Source organism: Sceloporus occidentalis, unplaced genomic scaffold (genome assembly GCF_023333645.1).
Source record: "Sceloporus occidentalis isolate IW3139 unplaced genomic scaffold, rSceOcc1.0.p SCAF_1, whole genome shotgun sequence".
Lineage (NCBI taxonomy): Eukaryota > Metazoa > Chordata > Lepidosauria > Squamata > Phrynosomatidae > Sceloporus > Sceloporus occidentalis.
In genome coordinates this window covers 122,423,623-122,449,989 of record NW_028316981.1, presented here as the reverse complement: position 1 = coordinate 122,449,989, position 26,367 = coordinate 122,423,623, and the positions used below count along the sequence as shown (strand labels likewise).

The following is a 26,367-nucleotide window of genomic DNA, read 5'->3' as shown; positions in this document are numbered from 1 at the left end:
TATTAATTGATCTAGGATCATTGATTCAACACCATTCAGCTTTTAAGCTGAGACTGACTCCCTCCAACCAAAGGCAATACATAAAAACCCCAATTCCTTCACCCCCTGCAAAAGCGTGCGCAAAAAAACTTCCCACCTTCCCACAGTTCACCATCCCCCTTTGTTCCCCCTAATAGCTTCTCTCCCGCTCAGCTCTGTGCCAACATTGCAAGCTTATGAGACCAGTGCTTCAAGGTCTTTAGATAACAGCCACCTGGCACAGCTCAGCTAATACATATCTACATCTACAACTAGCCATAGCTGAAAACACGCCAACCCCCATCATCCCCTTATGTATAGAAATCACACATCTGGTAGAATTCTAACAAGGAGTATAACACTTCCCAAGAAAACCCCATGATAGGTTTGCCTTAGGACTGCCATAAGTCAAAGATGACTTGAAGGTACACAACACACACACACGTTTTATTAATAACAACATGGAGACATAGGGCTGTTTTGACTCAATTCAAGTAAGATTCAATTCCCACTCTAATTTGCTTCTAAGTGTGGCATGGAAGGAGTTGCTGCCATTTTGTCTTGTGCTGTAAGCAGAAAAATTGGGGGGGCTATTTCTGGTAGAGTGTCATATCTTTCTCTGCACCTTCCTTGGTCACCTCTGCTCCTCTTTGCTCATTAATGTGATAACTAAGGCCCGGTACAGACTGCCCAAAACTTTTGCTCTGTGGGGAATCCACACCTCCAGACCGCAGGAGTTCCCCACGGAGCAAAAAGAACCCACAAAAAGCAGGTTCTTCTTGCGGCGTGATTATGATGCTGCAGAGTGCCAATGGCACCGCGATGTGCGGATGCTAGGCATCCTGCATGTAACAATGGCGGTGCCCATCTGTACATGTGCTAGGGTTTAGGTACGTGTGGGCGGAGCGCCCTTGGCCAGCCCCTAGCACGTGACGAGAGCGCCCAATAGTCCCGTCTGTACTGCGCCTATGAGATTAAACGGAGGCTAGATGACCATCTGTCAGAAGTGCTTTGATTGTGTATTCTTGCGTGATGGGGTTAGATTGGATGGCCCTTGTTGTCTCTTCCAGCTGTATGATTCTGTGAAGAGATCCATATTTATGTGAGCACAGGATCATCCTATATCTCTTTCTGAATATGTTCCTGATCTTGCAGTGCATAAATTTGACGGAGGAAGCAGTATCCAAACATTTCACTATATGTAGATGATAAGGCCTTATTGTTTAGGGTTTTTTCACTCTTAAAATCCATCTGTTAGGAACTCTGGAAGAACACAAATTCATCCGTACTAAAGCTTTTTTCCTCTGAAGGGGCTGTGCGATTATAAATGGCCTCTTTTTTAATTGCCCCAGGACTTAACTTGATTGCCAGAAGCAAAGAGTTTGACATATTGAGAATTCTTTGCATTCTGGTGATCTCACTGAAGTGGCTTTTGACTTATCTGAATCTGCTTAATGCTTTTTCAAGAAGATGTGTAACCAAACCCCAATGGGGACAATTGCAACATCAGCAAGCAAAGATGCCTACATCTTTGGACAGGCTTTTGCCATGAGGTGTTACTGGAACGATTTGGTACTCAGAATTCAGCAACCACAAAGTAATGAATCACTTGGACATGATCTGTCATTTACAGTAACTCCATGTGATAAAGATATTTATGTGTAATATCTAAGGAGTAGAATTTGGATACCTTTAAATAGTACACTTTTTATTTTGTATTAGGAAATTTCATGAGTGATACATGTGTCTGAGAAGTACTGTTAATTGCTGACATTCATTTTATGTTCCAAGAAGTTTACAATACTGGCAATTCCCAGCTTCTCCAAATTTTTGTTTGCTCAGACACTTGGGAAATTACTATGTTATATGCAATTGATTTGTTTATTCTTTTGTAAAATCTTTATTGTGTGCTTTAAACTTTATTGCATGGAAAACTACAATTTTCCATGGATTATTTTCTTTCTAGCCTGAATGTAGGACTTATGACTGGGGTACTCAGACAGCTAGATCTGTAAAGCCAGAAGTGGAAGAGTGGCATGTTTGGTGTGAATATTAACTCTTGTGTTAGACTGTGCTTGCACTAGTAAGTAGACTTCTTTGGAGGGTGAATGCCAGACTTTCCCTCTTGCCTTGGAATAATCAGTCCCAAGGAGCATAGAAATGCTTGTAAAACAGCAACCACAGTCTCATCCTCCAGCACGCCATAGTGGCAAGTCATGGAAAATATTGTAGATGTGATGCCCTAACTTTCCCCTTGGCATAACAAGTTAGAGCTGTCCATGTCAGGGCTTAGCCTCAGCCTGCTGTATCAAAAGGTAGACTGTACAATGTGAAGTTGAAGGCTTTCATGGCCAGCATCCATAGTTTTTTTGGGGTTTTTGGGCTATGTGGCCATGTTCTAGAAAGAAGAAATTCTTCTAGAACATGGCCACATAGCCCCAAAAAACCCACAAAAAACTGTAGACTGTGCAGCTTGTGAGGATATCTACTTGTATTTGCTGTTTTGCCAGAAACAGCAGAATATCATGCTGTCTTGTGAGTGGACTTGGTTCTGAATAGTACTATTTCAAGGGGCAAACTGAACAGTAGATATTCTTGGGATAGCCATCCAGAATTTCTGAGCACTGCTTGATCGAGCTATTTGGAAAGCTCAGGCCACTGACATACTTTGAAGTTCAAATGAACTTTAAACATTTATTTTATTAGAAAGAAGGCCCTTGGATACTCTTCAGAATGTGGTTAATACACCCAGCCCCTTAGAAGGTGAGGTAGATTACACATGGTGGTTTTAACATTAAAGAATTGGTTTGGGACTTGGATGAAGTGATGAATGCTTTCCAAAGTTTTTAAGATGTGGCTGTCCAGCTGTATGGGTCTCCTTGCCTTCCTCCACCCAGCTAAGAAGGAAGATGTACAATAATATTTTTATTTCAGAGTTAGTGGGAACTTTAACAATCTTCTGTGGTACTTTTGAAAGAATTCTAATAACATTTTAATCAGGCCTGAATAAACTGAATGTTGGAAGTAGGGTTGTTGTTTTTATTCATCCATATGATATGGCCTCTTCCTACCAAAAACATGTTCAATAAGGGAAAAATAATTATTCCTCAGCTGTATCCTGTAAAATGCTTTATATAGCAGCTATGGTTATTGACATTAGCAAGACATTTGTTTTTGGAAATAGAAGAAAGCTTTTGAATGGTTCCTGTTAGTAGTAATTACAGGGGGAAAGGAAAGTTAGTCACTGTAAAAAAATAAATAATAATAACAGAAAAAAGAAAGGACCCAGTTTCTTTGCAGGAGATTCTTATTTCACACATTCACATTCTGTCCATATGGTATGTATTATGTCTTTGTTAGGACTGAACATATTAATTGACATTAACAGTTGTTTAATTATAAATTTATAAATGGAATAAATGGTATAAATTGAATTTTAATTCAGTGTAGAAACATTTTGGTGTTTGGCTCATTGTGTTGTTAATAACCATGTGCCACTGCAGAAGTGGAGCTATAAGCACTTCTCCTGTAAATGTATTATTTGTTTAAGCTGGGGAATGTTTGTTTTAAAAAAAATAACTGTTTAATATCCCTTCTGATATGGTAACATTGTTGTCAGTGTGTTGATAAATATGTTTCTGGAAAGTTCTTTGATTGATCTATAAAGAACAAACCATAGCATAGTGAATTAAACTAGCTGAAAATACCCACATTCAAATGTTACCTCACCCCCAGCTCCTTCACTTGCAGTAAGGCTGAGAAGAGACTTCCTCTCAGACTTGACATAAGGATCACTGACTGAGATCATGTATATAGAGTGGTTTGAAGAGAAAAAATTACATAGGTACAAAGTATGCATTATACTGTATTTGAAAAAGTCCTGGTTATCTGTTGTTATACTTTTCCTTCAGCTGTCATTATTGTCAGAAAGAATGAAGATAGCCCATAAATGGTACATGAAAAGTCTGTGTGACTCTCTTGCTGTATCACAGCCCAATATTTGGGTAATGTCTTCCTATTAGTTTTGGTTGTACTGTATGTCACTCATCATTCACCATTCAGTTAAAAGATTAAAATGTTTTAATGGTATTTATTTTTATTAGATTTATATGACACTTTTCTCCAAAATGGAATTTACATATTTGCACAGCTGGACTTAATATTAAAATTGAGATAAGACACAGATAGGCATTTAAAAAGATATGTACTTCATCTTCTTGCTTACACAGCTTAGGAGCTTATTCTTGAATTAGTTTTTATGCTCATTTATTGAAAACACTCATTTTTGTTCCCATTCCTATATACCAGTCTACAATTCTAAGACTTTACTTCATCTTTAAGTAAAAACAATGCACATTTTGGCTTTGTGACTGTGAGTGAGATTGCAAGGGAGCTGTGGTCTTTAGTTCTTCACTTGCTCAAAGCTCTGTTTCAATCAGTCTGTGAAAGAAGATACCAAGTAACTAAGGAAGTTCTGTGTCTAAATTTGTACGATTATCCTGTAAACAAATATTATATTAACTGACCTGCTATAGCAAGATTTTTCAGTGAGGTTTTCACAAGAGGTCATTGTGGGTTTCATGAGAGATTGTGAGTGAAAAAAGTAGATGAGTTGTAGCTGTAACAATTTTGATTCAAGGGTTACCTGAGACCTAAACATAATTTCAGATGTTCCAGGGAAAAGGGTTGAGAGAGGTTGTGCTATAGAACAGGTTGATCTTACATAGATGTCTCTTTTGCAACTCTCAAAATTCTCATACACATCTTGAGCTAAAGCATGGAATTTAATGCACACTACATGAGTCAGATTTGCATCAGGGAGTAAATGGACATCCACTAGCACAGCAATTCCCTGTCCGGGATTGCTGCCAGCAATCTCTGACTTATGCTGATACGTGTAGGCAAAACAAACCTTGTGGAGAAGCAGTCAAAGAGCAAGCCGAGGAAACAAGCCGGTGTCGGGGTTGCAGAAAGTCAAGCGTGCCGAAAGACGAGCCGAGGTCAGGAAGCCAGAAAGCAGCGTGGTCAAAACAGTCCGAGGTCACAATAGCCAAGAGATAACAAAGGTCCGGTCCGAGGTCAAGGTAGCAAGGAAGCAAGGTAACAAGATGTCTGGAGCTAGAGCGACAGCAATCACACCAAGGGCTCATGCAATAAACTCTAGCAACAAACTCAAACCTCTCTTCCACTTAAATCAGGGAAGCTCTCCCTCGAGCCACCTGAGGCTGATTTGCTAACTGTCTTTCTGCAATCCTCCTGGATCTGCGCCTGCAAGCACTCTCGGCCCTTCTCTCTTGATAGGAAGGCACCTGCAGGCAAGCTTCGTCTCCAGACTCACCACTAGGCTGTGGTACCGAAGGAAGCCTCTCTGTGGCACTAGGACCTGGTTGAATCTCCTCCTCTGGGGCTGGAGGATCACAGCTGGGACCTGGCAGAGCAGAACTAACACCTGGCGTTGCCTCAATCAGCCCTTGCTCTGGAGGAGGCTCATCCTCCTCCTCATCCTCCGAGAGCTGATCTTGGCTGGCCATGACATCATTCCCCCTCCCATAATGCTCTCCCTCCAACTGTGGAGGACGAGGTCTGTCGGAGCAGCGGCGGTGGAAAGCCCGAACGAGTCGTGGAGCATGAACGTCCGAGGCGTTCTCCCAAGAACGCTCTTCTGGCCCGTAGCCGACCCAGTCGACCAGGTACTGGAGGCGCCCCCGATGGCGACGAGAGTCCAGGATCTGGGCCACCTCAAACTCTTGCTCCCCATCCACCAAGACTGGATCAGGCGGTGGCGTCCTACCAGCGTCAGGCCGAACATCGGAGGCTGGGAGCAGCAGGGAGCGATGGAACACCGGATGAATCCGCCAAGTCCGGGGAAGTTGGAGCCGAAATGCCACCGGATTCACCTGGGCCACGATCTTGTATGGCCCCACAAACCGGGCGTCCAACTTCCGGCAGGGCCGCTGTAGGGGCAGGTGCCGCGTGGAGAGCCAGACCGAGTCCCCCACCTGCAAAGGAGGACCCTCCTGGCGGTGCCGATCCGCTCCTCTCTTATAAGCCTCCTTCGCCACCTCGAGCTGCTCTTGCAGCAAGGACTGCGCCGCCTTGAGCTCCTGGAGCCACTGATCCGCCGCAGGGACCTCGGAGACTGGAACCACCGCCGGAAACCCTCGTGGATGGAAGCCCCCTGTGGCGAAGAAAGGCGTCTGCTGAGTCGAAGCATGGACCGAGTTGTTATATGCGAACTCAGCCAGCGGGAGCAACTCGACCCAATTGTCCTGGCGGTAACTGGCATAACAACGGAGGTACTGCTCCAGGGTCCCGTTGGTCCTCTCTGTCTGACCATCAGACTCTGGATGATGTGCTGAGGACAGATGAGGCGTGACGTCTAGGAGCCGGAGCAAGCTGGTCCAGAACCGGGCGGTGAACTGGCTGCCGCGGTCCGAAATCACCCCTTCAGGCAGTCCATGGAGCCTGAACACATGCTGCACAAACAGCCGGGCCGTCTCTTTCGCAGTGGGCAGACCAGCGCACGGGACGAAGTGCGCCATCTTTGAAAAAAGATCCACCACCACCCAAATGGTGGTGCAGCCAGCAGAGAGGGGCAGATCTGTGATAAAGTCCATGGACACCATCTTCCAGGGCCCCGACGGCGTCGGCAGCGGCATCAACAATCCCGCCGGCCGACCCGGATGGTCCTTCGCCCGATGGCACACTGAGCATGTGTCCACATACTTGGCCACCTCCGCCCGAACTCGAGGCCACCAAAACTCTCGGGTGAGGAGGTGCAAAGTCTTACAAAAGCCAAAGTGACCTGCTGGCTTGGAGTCGTGGCACAGCCGCAACACCGCCTCCCGACACGGTCCTGCTGGCACATACAGGCGGCCCCGGTGGTAGAGCAGGCCGTCCCGCATGGTGAAGGGCGAAGCATCCCCTTCCCCTGAATGCTGTGCCACCAATGGGTCCTGGCCCTGGAGTTCCCGGATCTGGTCCACCAGTGCGGCCTCCCTCGGTGCCGCAGCAAAATTCTCTGGACGCAGGATGGTGGACTGTAACTCCCTCTCTGAGTTCGTGGCATACTCCGGCTTGCGGGAAAGCGCATCCGCCTGCCGGTTCCGGGACTGGGGAATGTATTTCAGTTGGAAGCGGAAGCGCGTGAAAAAGGACGACCAGCGCTGTTGCCTCTGAGACAGCTTCCTGGCCGTCTGCAGGTGCTCCAAATTCCTATGGTCAGTGTGGACCACCACCGGGTGCGCCGCCCCCTCCAGCAGGTGCCGCCAGGTCTCGAAGGCCGCCTTGATTGCCAACAGCTCCTTCTCCCAGATAGTATAGTTCAACTCCGGAGGAGAGAGTTGCCGGGAGTAAAAGGCGCAAGGCAGCAGATGCCCCTGGGGACCCACGGGTTGGAGCAGCACCGCCCCGATGGCTACGTCTGAGGCATCTGCCTCCACAACAAAGGGCGTGCGAGGGTCTGGGTGCTGTAGAATCGGGGCCGACGTGAAGCGCACCTTCAAGGCCTCAAACGACGCCTGTGCCGCCGCCGTCCACAAGAACTGTCCCTTCCCCCGCAACAGTCGGGAGATGGGGCTGGCGAGGGCCGCATAGTCCTCAATAAACTTCCTATAGAAGTTTGCGAACCCCAGGAACCGCTGCACATCCTTCCTGTTGCGAGGGGGCTGCCAAGACAACACCGCCTTGACCTTGGCTGGGTTCATAGCCACACCCTGTGCTGAGACAGTGTACCCCAGAAAGTCCACCTCCCGGAGGTCAAAAGCACACTTCTCCAGCTTGGCATACAAGCGGTATTCCCTCAGGCGCTGGAGCACAGCACGCACATGGGAATCATGGGCTTCTTGATTGGGGGAATAAATCAAAAAATCGTCCAGGTAGATAATCACGAACCGGTCCAAATAGTCCCTGAACACATCGTTCACAAAATGCTGGAATACGGCAGGGGCATTGCAGAGACCAAAGGGCATGACCGTATACTCATAATGCCCATACCGAGTCTGGAAGGCCGTCTTCCACTCATCCCCTGCCCGAATCCTCACCAAATTGTAGGCCCCACGAAGATCCAGCTTGGTGAAGACCTTGGCATGGCGAAGCCTCTCCAACAGCTCTGGAATCAAGGGCAAGGGGTAGCGGTTGCGGACAGTGATCTTATTCAAGGCCCGATAGTCATTGCAAAGGCGCAACTCCCCACACTTTTTGCGGACAAAGAGCACCGGGGCACCCGCAGGAGACTTGGAGGGACGGATGAAGCCCCGCTGCAGGTTCTTCTCCAAAAAATCCCTCAGAGCCGCCAGCTCAGGCTCCGAGAGAGAATAGAGACGCCCCGCCGGAATAGGGGCCCCCGGCACCAGATCAATGGCACAGTCATAGGGCCGGTGCGGGGGAAGCCGGTCCGCCTCCTTTTTGTCGAAGACATCCGCAAAGTCCCGGTACTTCTCCGGCAGCGTCACCTTGCCATCCTGAGCCTCTGCCACCACAGCCGCTGGGATCCGCTCTGGCCAGCAGTGCTCCTGACAATACTCAGAGCCGAAAAGCACCTCCCGCCGGGACCAGGAAATATGCGGGTCATGCCGCGAGAGCCACGACATGCCCAACACCAACGGGAAGTGCGGGACCGCTGCCAACAAAAAACGAAGCTCCTCAACATGGCCCTGGATCTCCAGATGAAGCAACGGTGTCTGATGAGTCACCGGGCCTGAGCGAAGGAGCCGTCCATCAATGGTCTCTACCGGTCGGGGCTCAAGCAGTGCTTCCATGGGGATCCCATGCTGACGAGCAAACGCCAAATCCATGAAGCAGTTGGAGGCTCCTGAATCCAGCATGGCTCCTACTGGCAACAGTTCCATGGATGGGAGCCGCAGGGTGGCAGCCACCAGTAGGGGATCCCTCCGGGAGACCAAAGCAACAGGGTCGGGTTTTGAACAGGCCCCCAGGTGGCAAACCCTCTCTACACCTGGGGTGCGCCGTTTCCCGGCGGCTTAGCATGACGTCCTTTGGCCGGGCAGACCCTGGCAAAATGTCCAGAGAGGCCACAGTACAAGCAAAGGCCCTCCCGCCTCCTCCGCTCTTTCTCTGTCCCTGGGAGCCGGGGCCGAGCTCCCCCCAGTTGCATTGGTTCCTCGGTGGTTCCGTGAACAACAGTCTCGGAAGCAACTGTAGGAGATGACGACACAGGGAGCGAAGGCAGTGAGAGGCCAGCTTGTCGAGCCTCTTTCCGAGCCGTAAGGCAGCAGTCCAATCTAATGGCCTGGGTAATTAAGGCTGCCAGGGTTGCTGGGGGTTCGGAGCGAGCCAGTTCATCCAGAATCCCAGCCGACAGTCCCTGCCGAAACACAGCCTGCAAGGCACTATCTCCCCAGGTGACATCCTGGGCAAGCAGGCGAAAAGCCACAGAGTAATCTGCTACTGAGCTCTGGCCCTGCTTCAAAGTCAATAGCCGGTGCTCAGCAGTCTCAGTCCTAACTGGGTCTCCCCAAGTGTCTTTAAACTCCTTAACAAAGGATTCCCAGTTATCAAGCACCGGGCTGTTTGCATTCAAATAAGGCGTTGCCCATTTACTAGCTGGGCCAGACAACAGACTGATAACAAAGGCCACCTTATATGAGTCTGTGGGAAAATCTGCCTTCCTGATTCTAAAATGCAAACTGCAGCTGGCCAAGAAGCTCTCCAGCATAGCCCGGTCTCCAGAGAATTTCTCAGGCAAAGCAGTGAGACACTTGGTTCTTGGTTTTAGGCTGAGGTGGCTGCGGAGCTGGAGCTTGGTTTTGCAGCTCTGCCATAGCCTGAGTGAGCATAGCAACCTGAGTTGTCAGCTTTTGGTTCTGCTCCAACAGTTCTTTAACGAGCACTGCTTCTGCCATTCTGTTATCAGCAATGATTAAGGCTAGAGTTTATTATGTCCGGGATTGCTGCCAGCAATCTCTGACTTATGCTGATACGTGTAGGCAAAACAAACCTTGTGGAGAAGCAGTCAAAGAGCAAGCCGAGGAAACAAGCCGGTGTCGGGGTTGCAGAAAGTCAAGCGTGCCGAAAGACGAGCCGAGGTCAGGAAGCCAGAAAGCAGCGTGGTCAAAACAGTCCGAGGTCACAATAGCCAAGAGATAACAAAGGTCCGGTCCGAGGTCAAGGTAGCAAGGAAGCAAGGTAACAAGATGTCTGGAGCTAGAGCGACAGCAATCACACCAAGGGCTCATGCAATAAACTCTAGCAACAAACTCAAACCTCTCTTCCACTTAAATCAGGGAAGCTCTCCCTCGAGCCACCTGAGGCTGATTTGCTAACTGTCTTTCTGCAATCCTCCTGGATCTGCGCCTGCAAGCACTCTCGGCCCTTCTCTCTTGATAGGAAGGCACCTGCAGGCAAGCTTCGTCTCCAGACTCACCACTAGGCTGTGGTACCGAAGGAAGCCTCTCTGTGGCACTAGGACCTGGTTGAATCTCCTCCTCTGGGGCTGGAGGATCACAGCTGGGACCTGGCAGAGCAGAACTAACACCTGGCGTTGCCTCAATCAGCCCTTGCTCTGGAGGAGGCTCATCCTCCTCCTCATCCTCCGAGAGCTGATCTTGGCTGGCCATGACATCCCCAAATGTTGGTCTTCCAGGTGTTTTGGACTTCAACTCCCAGAAGCCCTTAGCCACCTTGGCCAGTTGTCTCGAATTATGGGAGCTGTAATCCAAAAATCTATAGGACCAAAGTTTGGGAACCACTACACTAGCAGATCAGAGTCTGAACCTTTGCAGTTCATTTTCAAAGAATGAAGAGACATTTTCTCGAACTATATTTTGGTTCATTTCCAGCCATCTGAAGTCAGGTGAATAAAGTTATAGAGCAGGGGTAGGCAACCTGCGGCCCGTGGGCCGGATGCGGCCTGGCAAGGCCTTGGGACCGGCACCAGCCCGGTCCTGCCGCGGATTGCCGCCGGGGCCTTTGGCCTCTCGCGCGCAGGGGCAAGGGGGGCAATTGTCTATAGACGCCTCAGAAACATGCATTTATATTAACATTTTTTAAAAAATCAGCAATTTTTTTTTGCGTGTCCTCCACTTTTTTTAAAAAAGTGTCCACCATTTGAAAATGTTGTCCTACATTTGTCCCGGTTTATTTATTTATTTAATTTTTTTAAAAATTATTTAATTATTTATTTTTTTGGCTTCGGCCCCCCCAATTGTCTGAGGGACAGCAACCCGGCCCCCGGCTCAAAAAGGTTGCCTACCCCTGTTATAGAGGCTGACAGTTGTTCTGTGTGTTCTCTGGTAACAGCGGTGTCAAAAATTGAAGGCTGAAACTATTTCCGGGCTCAATACAAAGTGTTGGTTATTACCTATAAAGCCCTATATGGCTTGGGCCCGAGCTACTTGAAGGAGCGCCTCCTCCCACACAATCCGCCCTGCACTCTCAGAACAACAGGGAAACATCTCTTAGAGTGTCCGAGAGTGAGATTGACAACAACTCACAAAAGATCATTTGCGACAACAGCACCGACTTTCTGGAACAATCTCCCTGACGAAATCTGGGTCTGCCCTACCTTGGATGCCTTTAAGAAGGCTTTGAAGACACATTTATTTAGGTTAGCATACCTGTCTGACTCCTTGTAGATATCATTCCTGATAGAAGTTCACTTTACGGACTGATAGATTTTATGGTTGTACTTTTATTATGCTATTGATATATGAAGATTTTATATTTTGTAAATTGTATGTAACTGTGTTTTGAAGTAAACCGCTTTGATCACCGGAAAAGCGGTATACAAATAAAGCTTTATTATTATTATTATTATTGTTATTGTTGTTGTTGTTGTTGTTGTTGTTGTTGTTATTGTTATTGTTGTTGTTGTTGTTATTATTATTATTTATACACAGTATAAGATTTGCATTTGTTCAGGAAGGGAAATTCCCTGTCTTGAAATAGTGTGGAAGAACTTGCAGGAAAATAGGAAAAACCAGACCTCATCCATTGGGTTATTTGTTCTAGAGAGACATACTAGTTGAAAATGAATCCAGATTCTTTTGTTTCTGATAATTGGCTGGAATAGGGGAGGTTTTACATATTTGACTGCCTCTTGCCCTCCATAGTCATGATTCTTTATCCACACATTCAACCATCCATGGTTTGAAAATATTCCCAAAAGATAGAAATTCTAATAAGCAAACCTTGATTTTGCTATTTTATATAAGGGACACCATTTTACTATGCCATTGTGTTTAATGGGATTTGAGCATTCATGGATTTTGGTATCCATGGTAGCTCCTCCTAACACCAAACCCCAGGAGATACCAAGGGCCCACTATACATAGTTTTATTAATTCAATAAGCCCTTGGACTGATAGTAAAGGGTGCTAAACTGACTACCTGTTGTAAATGCTGAATCTCATTCAGCTTCTGGATCTGTTTTGATAGCTGAAGTTGTGTGTACATGTTCCTATATCCTATGTCAAAACTTAACATAGGCCCGGTCCAGACTAGTGCAATAGGACGCCCTTGTCACGTGCGAGGGGTGGCGCTTCTAGACACCCCTCACACGTGACAAGGGTGTCAAAATGGCAGTGCCCTGTACAGATGGGCACTGCCATCATTATGTGATGGACACCTATCGTCTGCACGTTGCGGCGCTATTATGATGTTGTGAGTGCCATTGGCACACTGCAGCATCATAATGGCGCCGCAAGAAGAACCTGCTTTTTGTGGGTTCTTTTTGGTCCGCGGGGAAGTACTGCGGTCTGGAGGCTGTGGCTTCCCCACAGACCAAAGCTAGGCGCTGGGAGATCGTCCTTTTTGGACGGTCTGTCCCACGCCAAAGTGAAAGAGTCTGATGCTTTCTCACCAATTCTTGAAATTTCCAGTGCTTTATAATGGAACAGCCATTTAATAGTTATTATTAGAAACAGAAATGGTTTTACAATTTAATAGGTATTTCATGCAAGTTTAATTTGGTGGTCACCCGCTCCCCAGCAATCCTTCATCTTTCCCCTTAGTTAATAGTTAATAGTTATTTTCTTTCAAAAGCTTATTATATTTTTCTTCTTTTCATATACCACATGAAGTACATAATTATCTTATAGGCTTTTTGTCTTACTTGCAGGTTTTTGGAAAAGGGGATCCTGTACTCTCAAATGTTACTGCTTCATCAAATCTATTATCCTCTCATAATGCTTCAGTTTCCTTTAAAACCCTACAGCTGTTTCTATATACCAACAGCCTGACACCCCTCCACATCATCTGAATTGAGAACAATAACAACAAAATGCAGGCCTAGGACTAACACTTTCAATTTTTTTCTCTGTTTGGTTTTTAACAACTTGCCTGATGAAGAAGCCAGTGAAGCTTCGAAAGCTTGCAACATGTATAGTATGCATTTTGGTTGGCCAATAAAAGTATCACTGTTTGGTGGATTTTTTTTTTATTGGAGTTCGTTATATGGTTGATTGAAGGAGGAGAAATCTTTTGGCTTCAGTATTTCCTAACCCAGCCTTGCAGTATTCTCTCCTTATATAATTTTCATTGTTACTGGCTCATTTTCTATGAGTGCATTAGTTTAAGCCATTGACATGTGATTGCTGGTTTTTCTCTAGTAGGAGATAGCAGAGCATACATGCAACTATAGGGAACATATTTTGACTGACCTCTGTGGTCTGTATTGGCTTTTTGATCTCCTCCTTACCTTGTTAAATACTTATTTATTAGTGTTGGGCTCTTAATTTTCTTGAGGCCAGAGCAAATGTTGCAACCTGCATAGTAATAAAAATATCACTATCTCCTAGTAATGTACATATATAATCCAAGGAAAATTTGTTTGGCAAAGAAAGAACAGAGATTACAAACAAGAAATTTGTGTATTTGGAGACTTGTACAGTAGACAGCTTAATATATAATGGAAAATATTTTCAACTTTGCCACATCCAGATGCAAACTCTTTCATTAAAAAACTGTTTTATTCTGGTGGAGGAGAAGGTTGCTAGGCTCTCAAATGCTAATTTCTTAAGTTTACAGGATAGTTCTAACATATTCAAGAACTTTGTGATTAAACTTGCAATTGTTCTAAAAAGCTTTGGGTGGTGGCGGCAAATAGGTGTTATTCATACAAGCTGATATATAAAACAAGTGACATGACCATAGGTTCCTGTTTCAGCCCTCACAAGAAATGCAAGTGTGTCTCCAGGGATAGCTAGCAGGAATTTAATAAAAGAATTGTCTTGAGAAGAAAGATGGTGCAGATTTCCCCTTATTTTTTCACCAAACATCAGTTGTAACAAATGAGCTTTGACAACATTTCAAGTGCTGGTACAACCAGCTTTCCCTTGAAATTTTGAAGACTATATCAAAGACTTTACAGAATGTGAGGATTTCAGGTTAACTGCATCCAAGTGTCACTTTAAGGGAGTTGAGCATCAAACTCAAGTCTCAATGAACTGACATTGTGTTGCTCTTGAATGGGTTAATTATCTAGTTGCCATGTATGAATTTTCCTTCTTTTCCCAAAAACCACCACTTTTGGTTTAGCATGATTAATAATCAAATGCTCTTTTTATACAGAACTTAATTTCTTCAATAACCTCTGCATCTTAGTTTGTGTAGTAGAAATCTTAGGTGGGTTACAGACCACCGTTAGGGACGTCCTGAGGACGTCCCAGTTTGAAAAGGGGCGTCTCTTCCAGACGCCCTTAACCCTATCACGGACGGAGTCCGTGACAAATGGCGGCGGCTGTTCCACACGGCCGCTGCCATATTGATGTAGCGGATGCTGTGCATCCGCACATCGCACCCCGAAAGTGACGCCGTGACTGTGCAACTAGTGCCTTGCGGCGTCTCTTCCAGGGCCCAGGAAGGAGCGTGATTTCCGCGCTCCTTCCTCGGAGCGTCCGGGAGCCGTGCAGTTTGGCCGCTGCGGCTCCCGGACGCTGCAAGCGGGGGCGGAGCCAGACCGCCACAATCCGGCGGTCTGTAACGCGCCATAGTTTTGTCATTAACATAATTAAAGAATGGAATGTTTTACATCCAAAATAGTAACTGGAGAGCATACCAAGCCACACTGTTCTTTTACAATGCCATTGATATAAAAATTAAAGAGGAGGGGGATCAAGAGAGATTCCTGTCATGCTTCCCTGTTGATTGGTATACTTTCTGATAGCAGAAAATTTAAAGTGCTTCAGTTTACAGGAAGTATTGCAGTGGGACATTGCATTAAAGCTATCAATGAAGTCCAAGATTCCAAATACACATAGTAGACATTTAAAATACAGTTTGAAAGCAACATTAAACAGACCAATTCATCAATGTTCTTCAATCTGCTTTATGGCTTCTTCTATGGATGGGCAAACCAATGCAAAATCCTCAGCCCTTTGGAATTTTCCCATGATGATTTACCATATGTAAATAAACAAAGCATCACTGGGCACAACCAAGCAAGATTTTATAGACCATCCTAGTGACTACCCCAAGATGTCCTATTTCCTGTCTCTGATTGTTTTAATGATTTTAATTGTATTTTATTATTGTCATGTTGGAATTATGTTGATTTGTTTTAAGGAAGGAGGGGATAGTAGGATTTATTTTATTATATTGTATGGATTTTATTGTTGTAAGCCACCTAAATCTTATTGGAAAGGCACGGTAGAAATAAATATTATTATTATTATTATCATTATTATTAAAATTAACCTTCTGGGAGCATATGTTAACTTATAGATACTGTATTGATCGTTGGACTTGACTGATGCTGTGAATTGTCTAGAACAGGGGTCGGCAACCTCTGGCCCGTGGGCCGGATGCAGCCCGCGGAGGCCTTTAAGCCGGCCCCTGGCTCCTCCTGCCGCTGCCGCCACCGGTTGCGGTTTTTGCCCGCTATGGGCGCCGCCATTTTGGGGGGGAAATGGCGGCGAAATCTCTCGCAACCTCAGAGAAGGTCACGTGAGATTTCGCCACAATTTCCCCCCCCCAAAATGGCAGCGCCCAGGGCTCCGACGGCGGCAGCGGGCCTCTGGGAGGCCCGTTGCCTTCGCTGGGGTCCTCCAGGAGGGCTCCAACGGCGGCAGCAGGCCCCTGGGAGGCCTGTTGCCATCGCAGGGGCCCTCCAGGAGGGCTCCGACGGTGACAGCGGGCCCCTGGGAAGCCAGTTGCCTTCACTGGGGCTCTCCAGGAGGGCTCCTGCGATGGCAGCGGGCCTCTGGCACCAGGGGCCGGCAAAGATGGGGAGGCCTCCAGCGCTGGCGGTCCCCACCAGCTCTTTCCCGGCCTCTGACGGGGCCTGGGGCTCCGTCAGGGGCCGGCAAAGTTGAGGTGGCCTGGCCCCTGGGGGTGGAAGCTCCGCCCCCGGGGGTGGGAGCTCCTCCCTCGGGGTGGGAACTCCGCCCCCAGAGGGTGGAGGCTCCACCCCCGGCACGCGGCCCCTCCCCCGCAGGTGGAAGCTCCACCCCCGGCTTCGGCCCCCCCAGTTGTCTGAGGGACAGCAACCCGGCCCCCGGCTCAAAAAGGTTGCCTACCCCTGGTCTAGAACCTAACATATGTATTGGATATTGGCCAATACTTCATTCTTGGGACAGTAGTTTTGGAAATGAGTATACCATTTTCATTATTCTTGATATATATTTTCCAGTAGGTTGCAGTTTCTGTGTGTGTGTACTTTCTTTGACCAACACATCTCCAGAGTATGGGTGCATAATCCGTCAGCTTATGTGTCCTCTCAAATTTTTAGGATAGGGTTTTTTGTTAGAAAGATTATTTCCCTTCTGACTGGAGAATGTTGTCAAACACATTTTAGTCATTCTGGAATAAGCACCCATTTTCTAGGATGGACACTGTAGTCAATTCATATGGAAAACAGAAATATGGACAAAAATGGTCCCTGAAGTAATTTTTTGCCCTCGTATTCTCCATATGTGCAGGAAAGGGAGTCTCTTTGTGCATAGCAAGGAAGTGAGGCCAGTAGATTGCAAAGCACTACATTTTTCTGTTACTCCCAGTGGATACTGCACAAGATGATTAATAATTTAATGTCTTTATGTTCTTTGTTTTACTTTTAACACTGGAGCACTTTAAATCACTTGGGAAGAAAAGGGTCTGTCTTTTATCCAGTTACATAAACAACTAGTGGTACTGAAGCTAAAAATGAAAATAATTTTGGGTGGGTTGGAAGCAGAGAGAAGGGAGGATAAAGGAGAGCTTTTTACAGCTGACATCAGAAGCTCTTTTTGTGTAGCACTTGGGTGTGAGAGAAGAGTTAGTCCTATCTGGTTATAGAACTTGAATTCTACAGACCATCACAAGATGTGGATATATGTTTTGAACATAGGAAGCATTCTTCATGTTCTTCGAACAAATGTGTCATCCCATTTTCCCATCCATGCACATATGGATGAATCTCATTCATTAGAGTGTGAAAAAAATGAATGAATAACTTTGCAATACTGTTCTTGCATTTTATGTTCTGCAATTCTAGTTGCTGAATTAGAGCCCGCAGCATAGAGAAACCCCCTTTTCCCCAAACAGTGAGATACTTTTTGGGGTTTAAAAAAATGAAATATTCATAGTGTGTGGTGTTGATACTGAATTTGAAAATAGACCAAGATCAGACGTCATCTGCTCCTGAAAATACAGCTCTTTATTTATGAAGACATACCTGTGCACCTCTTCAGAATGTAGCTATTGAAGGAGCTTCAAGCTGCTCTGCATTTATTCATTCATTTGACATGTGAACCTGTGTTTCATAATCTGTGTGCATTGCTAAAAGTGGCTAATACGTAGTAAGCCCCTTTTAGGTTATTAGTGCCCTTCTAAATTGGAGCATAAGGAAACATTTAAAATAAATATACATATAAAATCAGAAAGCTGAATCATTCAGTTGTGCGTTTTCTATATCCTGATATTCATGAGTTTTTGGAAACAGGATTAACAGTTTGTTTCTCTTCAGACTATTTTGAATGTTGATTGTTGAAAACAGGCGTGCAACTCTGTTGCTGGCTGCTCCGATTTGATTTTGGGATGGCTGGGTGTAAAATGTGAGTCCTGTTGCCATTATCACTGTGTCTTAAAATGGATCTCTGTTGGCATTCATAGCAGGCTCCAATTATCTTTCCATAGCATTAGCTTTCCATAGCGCGTCTATAGTAAAAGCCTGTTTTGTGACTTGGCTTGCTTAGCTCCAAATGTTTTTAAGAGTTGAAATTACTCGAATTAATGATTCACATAAGTGTATGTAATTATCTTTGGAAGAATGAATCATTTTGCAGCTGCTTCCAATTAATGTCTATCACTTACAGAAGAGTTGAAATGCAATTTGGTAGAAGCTGAAGTACGGTAACTTTACTGTTTTGGTCCTTCCATATGTTTCTACTACACTTTTGGCCTACTGGGGCAATTCACAATCAACAAGCCGAGATCATAAGAAACTTGGTAGGTCAATTTCTGGGCTGAGCACTTGCGGAAGACATTTTTTTTAAAAAAAATTGAGGCGTGGCAACTCCTCCCTCCCCCTGCCCATTGCATCCCATGCACCCAAAAGTCAGGCATTTTGGAACCTGAGACAGAAAATTCCCCTAAGTACTTTTCCCAATCTGTGGCAGTTTAAAAAGCAATAATAATAAATTAAAATAATAAACAATTTGCTGCCTTTTCATGATGCCCCAAGGTAGCTGTCTGGCTTTTGTTTATGGTAGGACCAAACTTGTTAAAGACGTACTATTAGAAATAATATAATCCTTTTTTTTTTCTTACCCAGGCACAGAATTAATTTTGTGATTTTTGTTTTAAACGTCAGTTTACTTCTTTTGATCCATATTTCTCTCAGGTTGGTTGCCAAATCCATTTCACTCTAGTCTAGTCTTGCAATAACACTGGGTTTTTTACTGCTTTGCTTGACTGCTATTGATACATTGGTGTGATTGTGTGAGAGAAGAGAATCACTGAACTGGAGTACTTAATAGTTTGAAAGGACATAAACCTTATTTTCAACTTCTTGTGTAGGAGGCCATGGGAATATACTGGGTGGAAGAGTCAGCCATTTAAGGTTGCAATTTAGAAACGTTTCACTAAATATTCAGCTGCTTTCAAAGCCCTGCCTCAAAAATACCCAATTCTATATTTAAAGGCAATGCAGAAGTTTGGACACTGTTCAAAAGGAGCAATTCTGATAAATGGGAATGCAGGAGGAAGGCTTAAGCATCCTCTAACGGATTTGAGATCCATATGTGCTTACTGTGGAATAAAAAAGAAATTAAGATTCAACTGCATGCCATATATTTAATGTACCATGTAAATTTGTCCTTAGAGAAGGAGACAGAATGTGTGGTGTTCCATTGCTATGCCAGGGATGCTCTGCCACTTATGGCAGTGGGGATGGTACCTCTTTCTTTTCCACATATAGCACCCCTCATTCATGTTAGGAAAATCTGTCACTGCAACTAATAACAAAGTTGTTGACATTGGTGTGGTTTGTGTTTGTATTGTGTGTTTCAGTTTAATTTCTGCTACTCTAAAACCATGGATACTGTAATCAAAGCAATAGCCACAAAAAGGAAATTTAATTCGCTTGCAGCTTTTTAGTCACTCCTAATGCACAGTTTGTGGGATGCCTGTTTCCAGAATCTTTCTGAGGATCTGTTACTACTGGTAGAAGAGAAGGTTTGATGAGGGCACTGGGAAGGTAATGCAAACTGAGGCGTGGTACAGAGTGCTAAGAAGAGGCACCTCCCCGGCACCTCTCTGCTCTACAGGAGTGCCTCAGCAACCAAATTGTGTGGCGCTGCTGTGGAGCAAAAAAGAGCGCTTGGAAGTAGCTCCTTTTTGCGATACTGCAAAGTGCCAGAGACAACATGATGACGTTCCAGCTGTGCCACCCTGTTTGGAAGTGGCGCAGCTGTGACATCACCATTACGCACCCTGTCTGGTGTGTTAAGGAAAATGCAACATGGGATATACAGTGAATGAAATAAAACATGTATGTGAGAGTCAGGATGACTCAGCAGAAGCAATTAGAAGCCACACAGGTGTAAAAGGTAATGGAATTAGCAAGTCCTAAATGCCAAGGACAGAAATGTAAAGTGGATAATTGAACACACCTGAGAATTGTTAAGTGGTCAAGGCTGAGATGATGAAATCATTAGTTGTGGGTTGAACCAAGAGAACCAATGAATGTGGATGTACACGCCCACTGGGTGGAAACAGACAACAGTGGGTGGTATTATCCAAGGACTATAATAATGGCTATGAATCCCAATGTATTTTGTGGGTAGTAGTAGTGGGTAGTATTGTTGTATTGGAGTTGTGTTGGATAGTTTTAGAGCTGTATATAGTAGAATAAAGTAGATCTTTTATATAAGACTACTGAGTTGTCTGGTGTCTTGAGTGAAGATACAAGAGCCAGCTGGATCCTGAAGAAGTGTGAAGACTTCTGTGGAAGCAAGAGTGAGAAGGCTTGGAGAGTTTGTCAGGGTCTTCAGCCTATTCTCTGTAACTCTGCTGCTTTAGAGCAAAGCTTTAACCACTGGCCAAAACTGGTCAGCACCGGTGCGTAACAAGGTGGTGAGTTCGAGCCAGAGGTGAAGAGCTACAACTCCCATCATCCCTGACATGGTGGGCGCACCATGATGTACAAGGGTTGCTGGGCGTGTGGGCGATCTGCCCACCAGGCAACCCTTGCATGTGATGAGGGCGCCGTAAAGGCCCATCTGTTCCGGGCCTGAGACAAAACTTGGAGAAAGTTAGAGGAATGCTAGAGAATCCAGAGACCAGTTGTGCCTTCACTGCTGGCTTCTGAGTAATTTAAATACATTTGATTGTCTCTACACATAACCAGAGGGCTGAGAAATGGGGTTGCTATGGGATAATGGGATTCTGTATATACTTATGTCTAAGTCTAGAAATGTTAATCAAAATATTGACCTCAAAAACCTAGGTCAGCTTTTCCACAGGTCAGTATACTTTAACTCTTATAAAAAAAGAAACCATCTCCTTCTTTGAGTAAAGTGACAAAAGGTGAGAGCTTAGTCTGTTCTGGGAACACATAAAAGGAACACCGACCCATTCTACTCTCTCTGCTGCAGCACTCGGACTTTGAAGGATTTGAATAAGATATTTGTGTATGTATGTTTTCGGGCTATAATGGAAGGCTATAATCACTGCTAATGTAGTTGCCATTTTTTGCTTTGCCTTTTCATCCTTTTTGATGTTTGTGTATTTCTTTAGCCCGCCTGTTTCTGGTTACTTCTCCCACATATTGCACAGCTGTAGTTGTAGAGAATTGTAGTCCTGGAGAATTGTCATCTGTCAGAGCTGTACTCTAGTTCCCTCCTCATCCATCCAGTCTTTAGGGTGATCACAAATAGTTATGTCTGCTGGACTTTTGCAAGTTCTTTGGCATCATTTTCCTTTGCTCCATCTCTTACCTCCTTTGTTACATGCCCCTAAGTTTTACCCTTGACATATGCAGGACTTATACTAAAATCCATAATTTTGGCCCCAAAACGTGTCCTTGACTTATACATGAGGTCGACTTATAGTTGAGTATACACGGTAGTTTATTTCCAAGGTTGTATATGTATCAGCAAATTCTGTTTCTGACCTTTATATTTCAGACTACATGGTACAGTTGCAATTGCACAGATATATTTTATGACAGGAAAAGTGACACTGGTTTACTTGGTCTAAAATAACCACGTACATGTGTACATACTTTCTCCTCTGTATTTACATCTGAAGAATTAATAATTAATATTTTTTGTGGATACTACATGGGTAATTTTCACATTAAGCCTTGGAATACAACATCTTTCTTGTTGTGACTTCTTTCACCCACCTACGCAGCTAAAGTATGCGCTTAAAAGATGAGTAATAGCAACTCTCCCTTTTACAAAGAAGAATATAATAGGGGGCATAGTAAGCTTTGTGTGACCTCTATACTTACTTTCTTAAGAACAAGTTTGTAAGGATTGCGGGGAGAGCTTGTTGCACCACCTGTATTGCACAGTTCCCTTTTCGTATGTTAAATTGGTAATTAATCTTGATTTTTCTTGGGTTTAGGAGTTTTCCTTTTGGCACATATGCAGAACCAATTATATCGTAAATCACTTGTGTTTCAGCAGATGTCATTCTGATTGTTCCCCACTGCGTAGAGCACTACTAGTAAAACATTTGAGGTCAAGAACTTGGATTCCTCAACCACTGTATTCAAGGAAACCCATTTATTGTTCTGTCTCAGTAGAAATGGTTCATTTCTCTTAGACTTATATCACATTGGCAGCCAATCAAGGAAGGTCATAATTGCATTTATGCATTTGGGGTGGGGGCTGTGGATGCATTAATCTGTCTAAGTGAATTAAGACCATTGCCCCCTTTCACCCCCAGTGTGCATGTGGCAGATTTCTTAAGAATACAGTATTTTATGTTCTTTATCAAGCAAGAATTATGCTTTGGACATTCAAACAAAGGACTTGACCTTATGTCTTTTGCACTGTAAAATTGCTAAATGTATTATTTGTACTTCTTTGTACTAAAACCTTGAAAAAGTATTTAGAGAGACTTTCTACAAATTGCATTAAGTGATATGCATCTCATATTATCTTGAGCTGGCTACTGGGGTTTTGTGGTAGCTTTCTTATGGTGACTTGTGCTGTGAAATCTGGATGATTAAAAAAAGGACAGCTTTAAAAAACCCCTTCAACATAACTACTTAATTAGATACACATACACTGAAGGGAAAAGCAATCATAGGATGTTCTGCTTTAGAAGTGATTATTGGCAGCTTCATGTTGCCATCACTTTCAGTTGCTTGCTGAATTCATTGTGCAGAGTTTCAACCATATTTTCCAAGTTGCTCGGAGATCATGTTGATGAGGTACAGAGTTCAAGAATGCTTATGAGAGCACTGAGTTATTTTTATGTTTGCCAAAATCAAGGTTGTAGGGCGGCTCTTTAATCCTGTACCATCTCCATCCAGCCATGCAGAGAGAAAACAGAGCATCTGTTTCAGTGTTTTCAGAGGGTTGGATGTCCCAATTATGACATATTCTTTGGATGAGGGAGATAATGACCAGTGTAAATGCAAAAGATTTACAGAAGTCCAAAATCTGCAGTGATAAATAGCCCAAATTGAGTTTTACTGCCTCTGGAAAACTGGCATATTTTTTGTGAAAACTGCTATAAGATTGGGAAAGGCAGTGCTTAGGAAAAGATAGGATCAACAGAGATGGGTAGGGATTTTGGGAAACATGAGAAATCCAGCCTTTCATAGCTAAAAGGCATATACGTGACTTGTATTGCACATTTGCTCAATACTTCCATGTCTGATGAAGATATATAAATCATTTATAGTTCTAGAATTTTCTTGCTTGTACTGTGATAAGGCAAAGGAATTTTTCTGGTTGTGCTGCAATAAGAAATGGTAGTATGTCCATTAAGAAAAAAAATTAGTTCAGTTGATATGATTTGAAGTGAGAACAGTCCTTCAACTCTTTAGAGCCAGAATATTCTCACCAGACATATTCATTCTGGCATACCTTTCCCCAGAGAAGCATTTGTTGTGTAGTTGTGGTCATGAGAAGAACTTGTAGGGATGGAACAAGAGCCCAAATTATTTATAATTAATTTGGTTACTTGTTCCTACAGTTGTTTTGAGGGAGAATATTCTAATATTCTGGATCAACTCATATAACCTGAAGCTGTCAGTCAACAGTGCCTTTTGTGGACACTATTTAGTTGTTAGTGCTAAGAGGATGCCAGGAAATTACAGAATCATAGAATCAAAGAGTTGGAAGAGACCACAAGGGTCATCCAGTCCAACCCCCTGCCATGCAGGAACTCTCAATCAAAGCATCCCTGTCAGATGGCCATCCAGCCTCTGCTTAAAGACCTCCAAGAAGGGAGACTCCGCGGAAGGAGTGTGTTCCACTGTCAAACAGCTCTTGCTGTCAGGAAGTTCCTCCTAATGTTGAGGTGGAATCTCTTCTCCTGTAGCTTGCATCCATTGCTCTGGGTCCTAGTCTCTGGAGCAGCAGAAAACAAGCTTGCTTCCTCCTCAATATGACATCCCTTCAAATATTTGAACAGGGCTATCATATCACCTCTTAACCTTCTTTTCTCCAGGCTAAACATCCCCAGCTCCGTGAGTCTTTCCTCATAGGGCATGGTTTCCAGACCCTTCACCATTTTAGTCGCCCTCCTTTGGACACGCTCTAGTTTCTCAATGTCCTTTTTGAATTGTGGTGCCCAGAACTGGACACAATATTCCAGGTGGGGCCTGACCAGAGCAGAATAGAGTGGCACTATTACTCCCCATAGAATCATAAGAGCTGGAAGAGACCCCAAGGACCATACAGTCCAACCCCATTCTGCCATGCAGGAAGACACAATCAAAGCAATCCCAACAAATGGCCACCCAGTCTCTGTTTAAAAACCTCAAATGTTGGAGACTCCACCATTCTCTGAGGTAGTCTGTTCCACTGTTGAACAGATCTTACCATCAGGAAGTTCTTCCTAATGTTTAGGTAGAATATCTTTTACTGTAGTTTGAGTCCATTATTCTGGGTGCTAGTTTCTGGAGCAGCAGAAAATAAGCTTGCTCCATCCTCAATATGGCACCCTTTCAAATATTTAAACATGGCTGTCATGGCACCCCTTAACCTTCTCTTCTCCAGGCTAAACATACCCAGCTCCCTAAGCCGCTTCTCATAGGACATGATTTCCAGACCTTTCACCACTTCAGTCCTCCTCCTCCTTGTCCACATCCTTCTCGAACTGTGGTGCCCAAAACTGGACACAATATTCCAGGTGAGGTCTTATCAAAGTACAGTAGAGTAGTACTATTATTTACCTCGATCTAGGCACTATACTCTTATTGATGCAAACTAGAATTGCATTTGCTTTCTTGGTGTGCTCGAATTTTTAATAATAATAATAATAATAATAATAATAATAATAATAATAATAATAATATCCCGCCCCTCTGCACAACTCAATCGGGGCAGCTAACAACATTAAAATGTACATTCCATAATATAACTTCCAAAGCCCTCCCCCTTAAAATGCCATTAAAGCAATTATAATTTAAAACATACTTAAAACTCTAACAATAATAACAATAACAGCAATGACAGATAAGCGATGGCTATAAATAAATTAAAAGACAACAGATTACGTTTTCTTTTTTGATGGCTGGATATCTATTCAAGAAAGGCCTGCTGGAACAAATCCATCTTCGCAGCTTTTTTAAAGCTGTTTAAGGTGGTGATATGACAGATCTCGTCTGGCAGGCCATTCCATAATCTGGGAGCAGTGGCCAAAAAGACCCTCTGGGAGGTTGCAGGCAGCCTAGTTTTTAGAAGTTGCAGCAGATTCCTCCCAGAGGACCTAAGTGTGCGAGGTGGATTATATGGTAAGAGGCGGCCCTGAAGATAGGTTGGAACCAAGCCATTTAGGGCTTTCAGTGTCATAACCAACACTTTGTACTGGGCCCAGAAACTAATGAGCAGCCAGTGAAGTAATTTTAAGATTGATGCTAGATGTGCCTGAGACCAATCTGGCTGCCATATATTGTACTAGCTAAATTTCCAGACCGAGCACGAGGGTAGCCCCATGTAGAGTGCATTACAGAAATCAAGGCAAGAGGTTACCAGTGCATGTACCATGGTTTCAAGATCCCTAGCTTCCAGGAAAGGGGGCAGCTGCTGTATCAGCCGAAGCTTATAACAGGCACTCCTGAACGTCGTATTTATCTGGGGTTTTTTTTATACCTTTGCGGCATATCTGTTCAGAAAACAGTCTGCCAACATAAATATCACAGTTTTACATGTTAAATATGCCCAACATATTGATTCTGTCCTGGCCTAGGTATATTGTCCTTTAATATGGTGCTGCTGGAGAGTGTAGTGTTTCTTCAGGCTCCTGTGGTAACACAGTTTCTGCGTATGAATCAGCTTCCTGATTCACCAAGCATTCAAGTTCTTCCATAACTGTTTCATTCATATTGGCTTAATATTAGAGTCATGGTTCCCAACAGGAATTCTTTGGAAACTGTTTATCATTTTTGACACAGAAGGTAAAATCCCATTGATTGTACTCAAAATTTTCATATAACAACTGCTTTGAATGGTTTGCTGAGTGCTGGGAAGAGTTCTATGAGAACTGTAGCTTTGTGCTAGAGACCTATGCAAGATGAAACAGTATGGCATTTATCCTAACTGTTTTGCTGTCAGGAGGCTCATGTTATATCACTTGATCCACCTGTTTGAATAATACTTTTCATGAATGCTTACAAATGATTATTTCTAGACAGGTGATTGTTCCTCTTTCCTGATTATAGGAGGCACAAGGTACAGAAATATGAAGCCCATGTAATCTATACAGTCAGTGATAAAAGCTCAGCTT

General features: G+C 44.3%; 1 protein-coding gene across 3 annotated transcripts in view; it reads left to right on the top strand.

The window, feature by feature from the left end:
- LOC149322068 (syntaxin-8-like) overlaps positions 1-26,367 on the top strand; it is a 120,991-nt gene that overhangs the window by 34,748 nt on the left and 59,876 nt on the right. Inside the window, exon 7 of one of the 3 annotated variants that reach the window (XM_089534061.1) lies at positions 13,097-13,444. The exons of the other annotated variants lie outside the window; for them this stretch is intronic. Coding sequence (XP_089390187.1) covers positions 13,097-13,164 — 68 coding nt within the window. The 3' untranslated portion in view covers positions 13,165-13,444. Of the gene's footprint in view, positions 1-13,096; positions 13,445-26,367 lie in introns of those variants that run through there. 3 annotated transcript variants of the gene reach the window in all.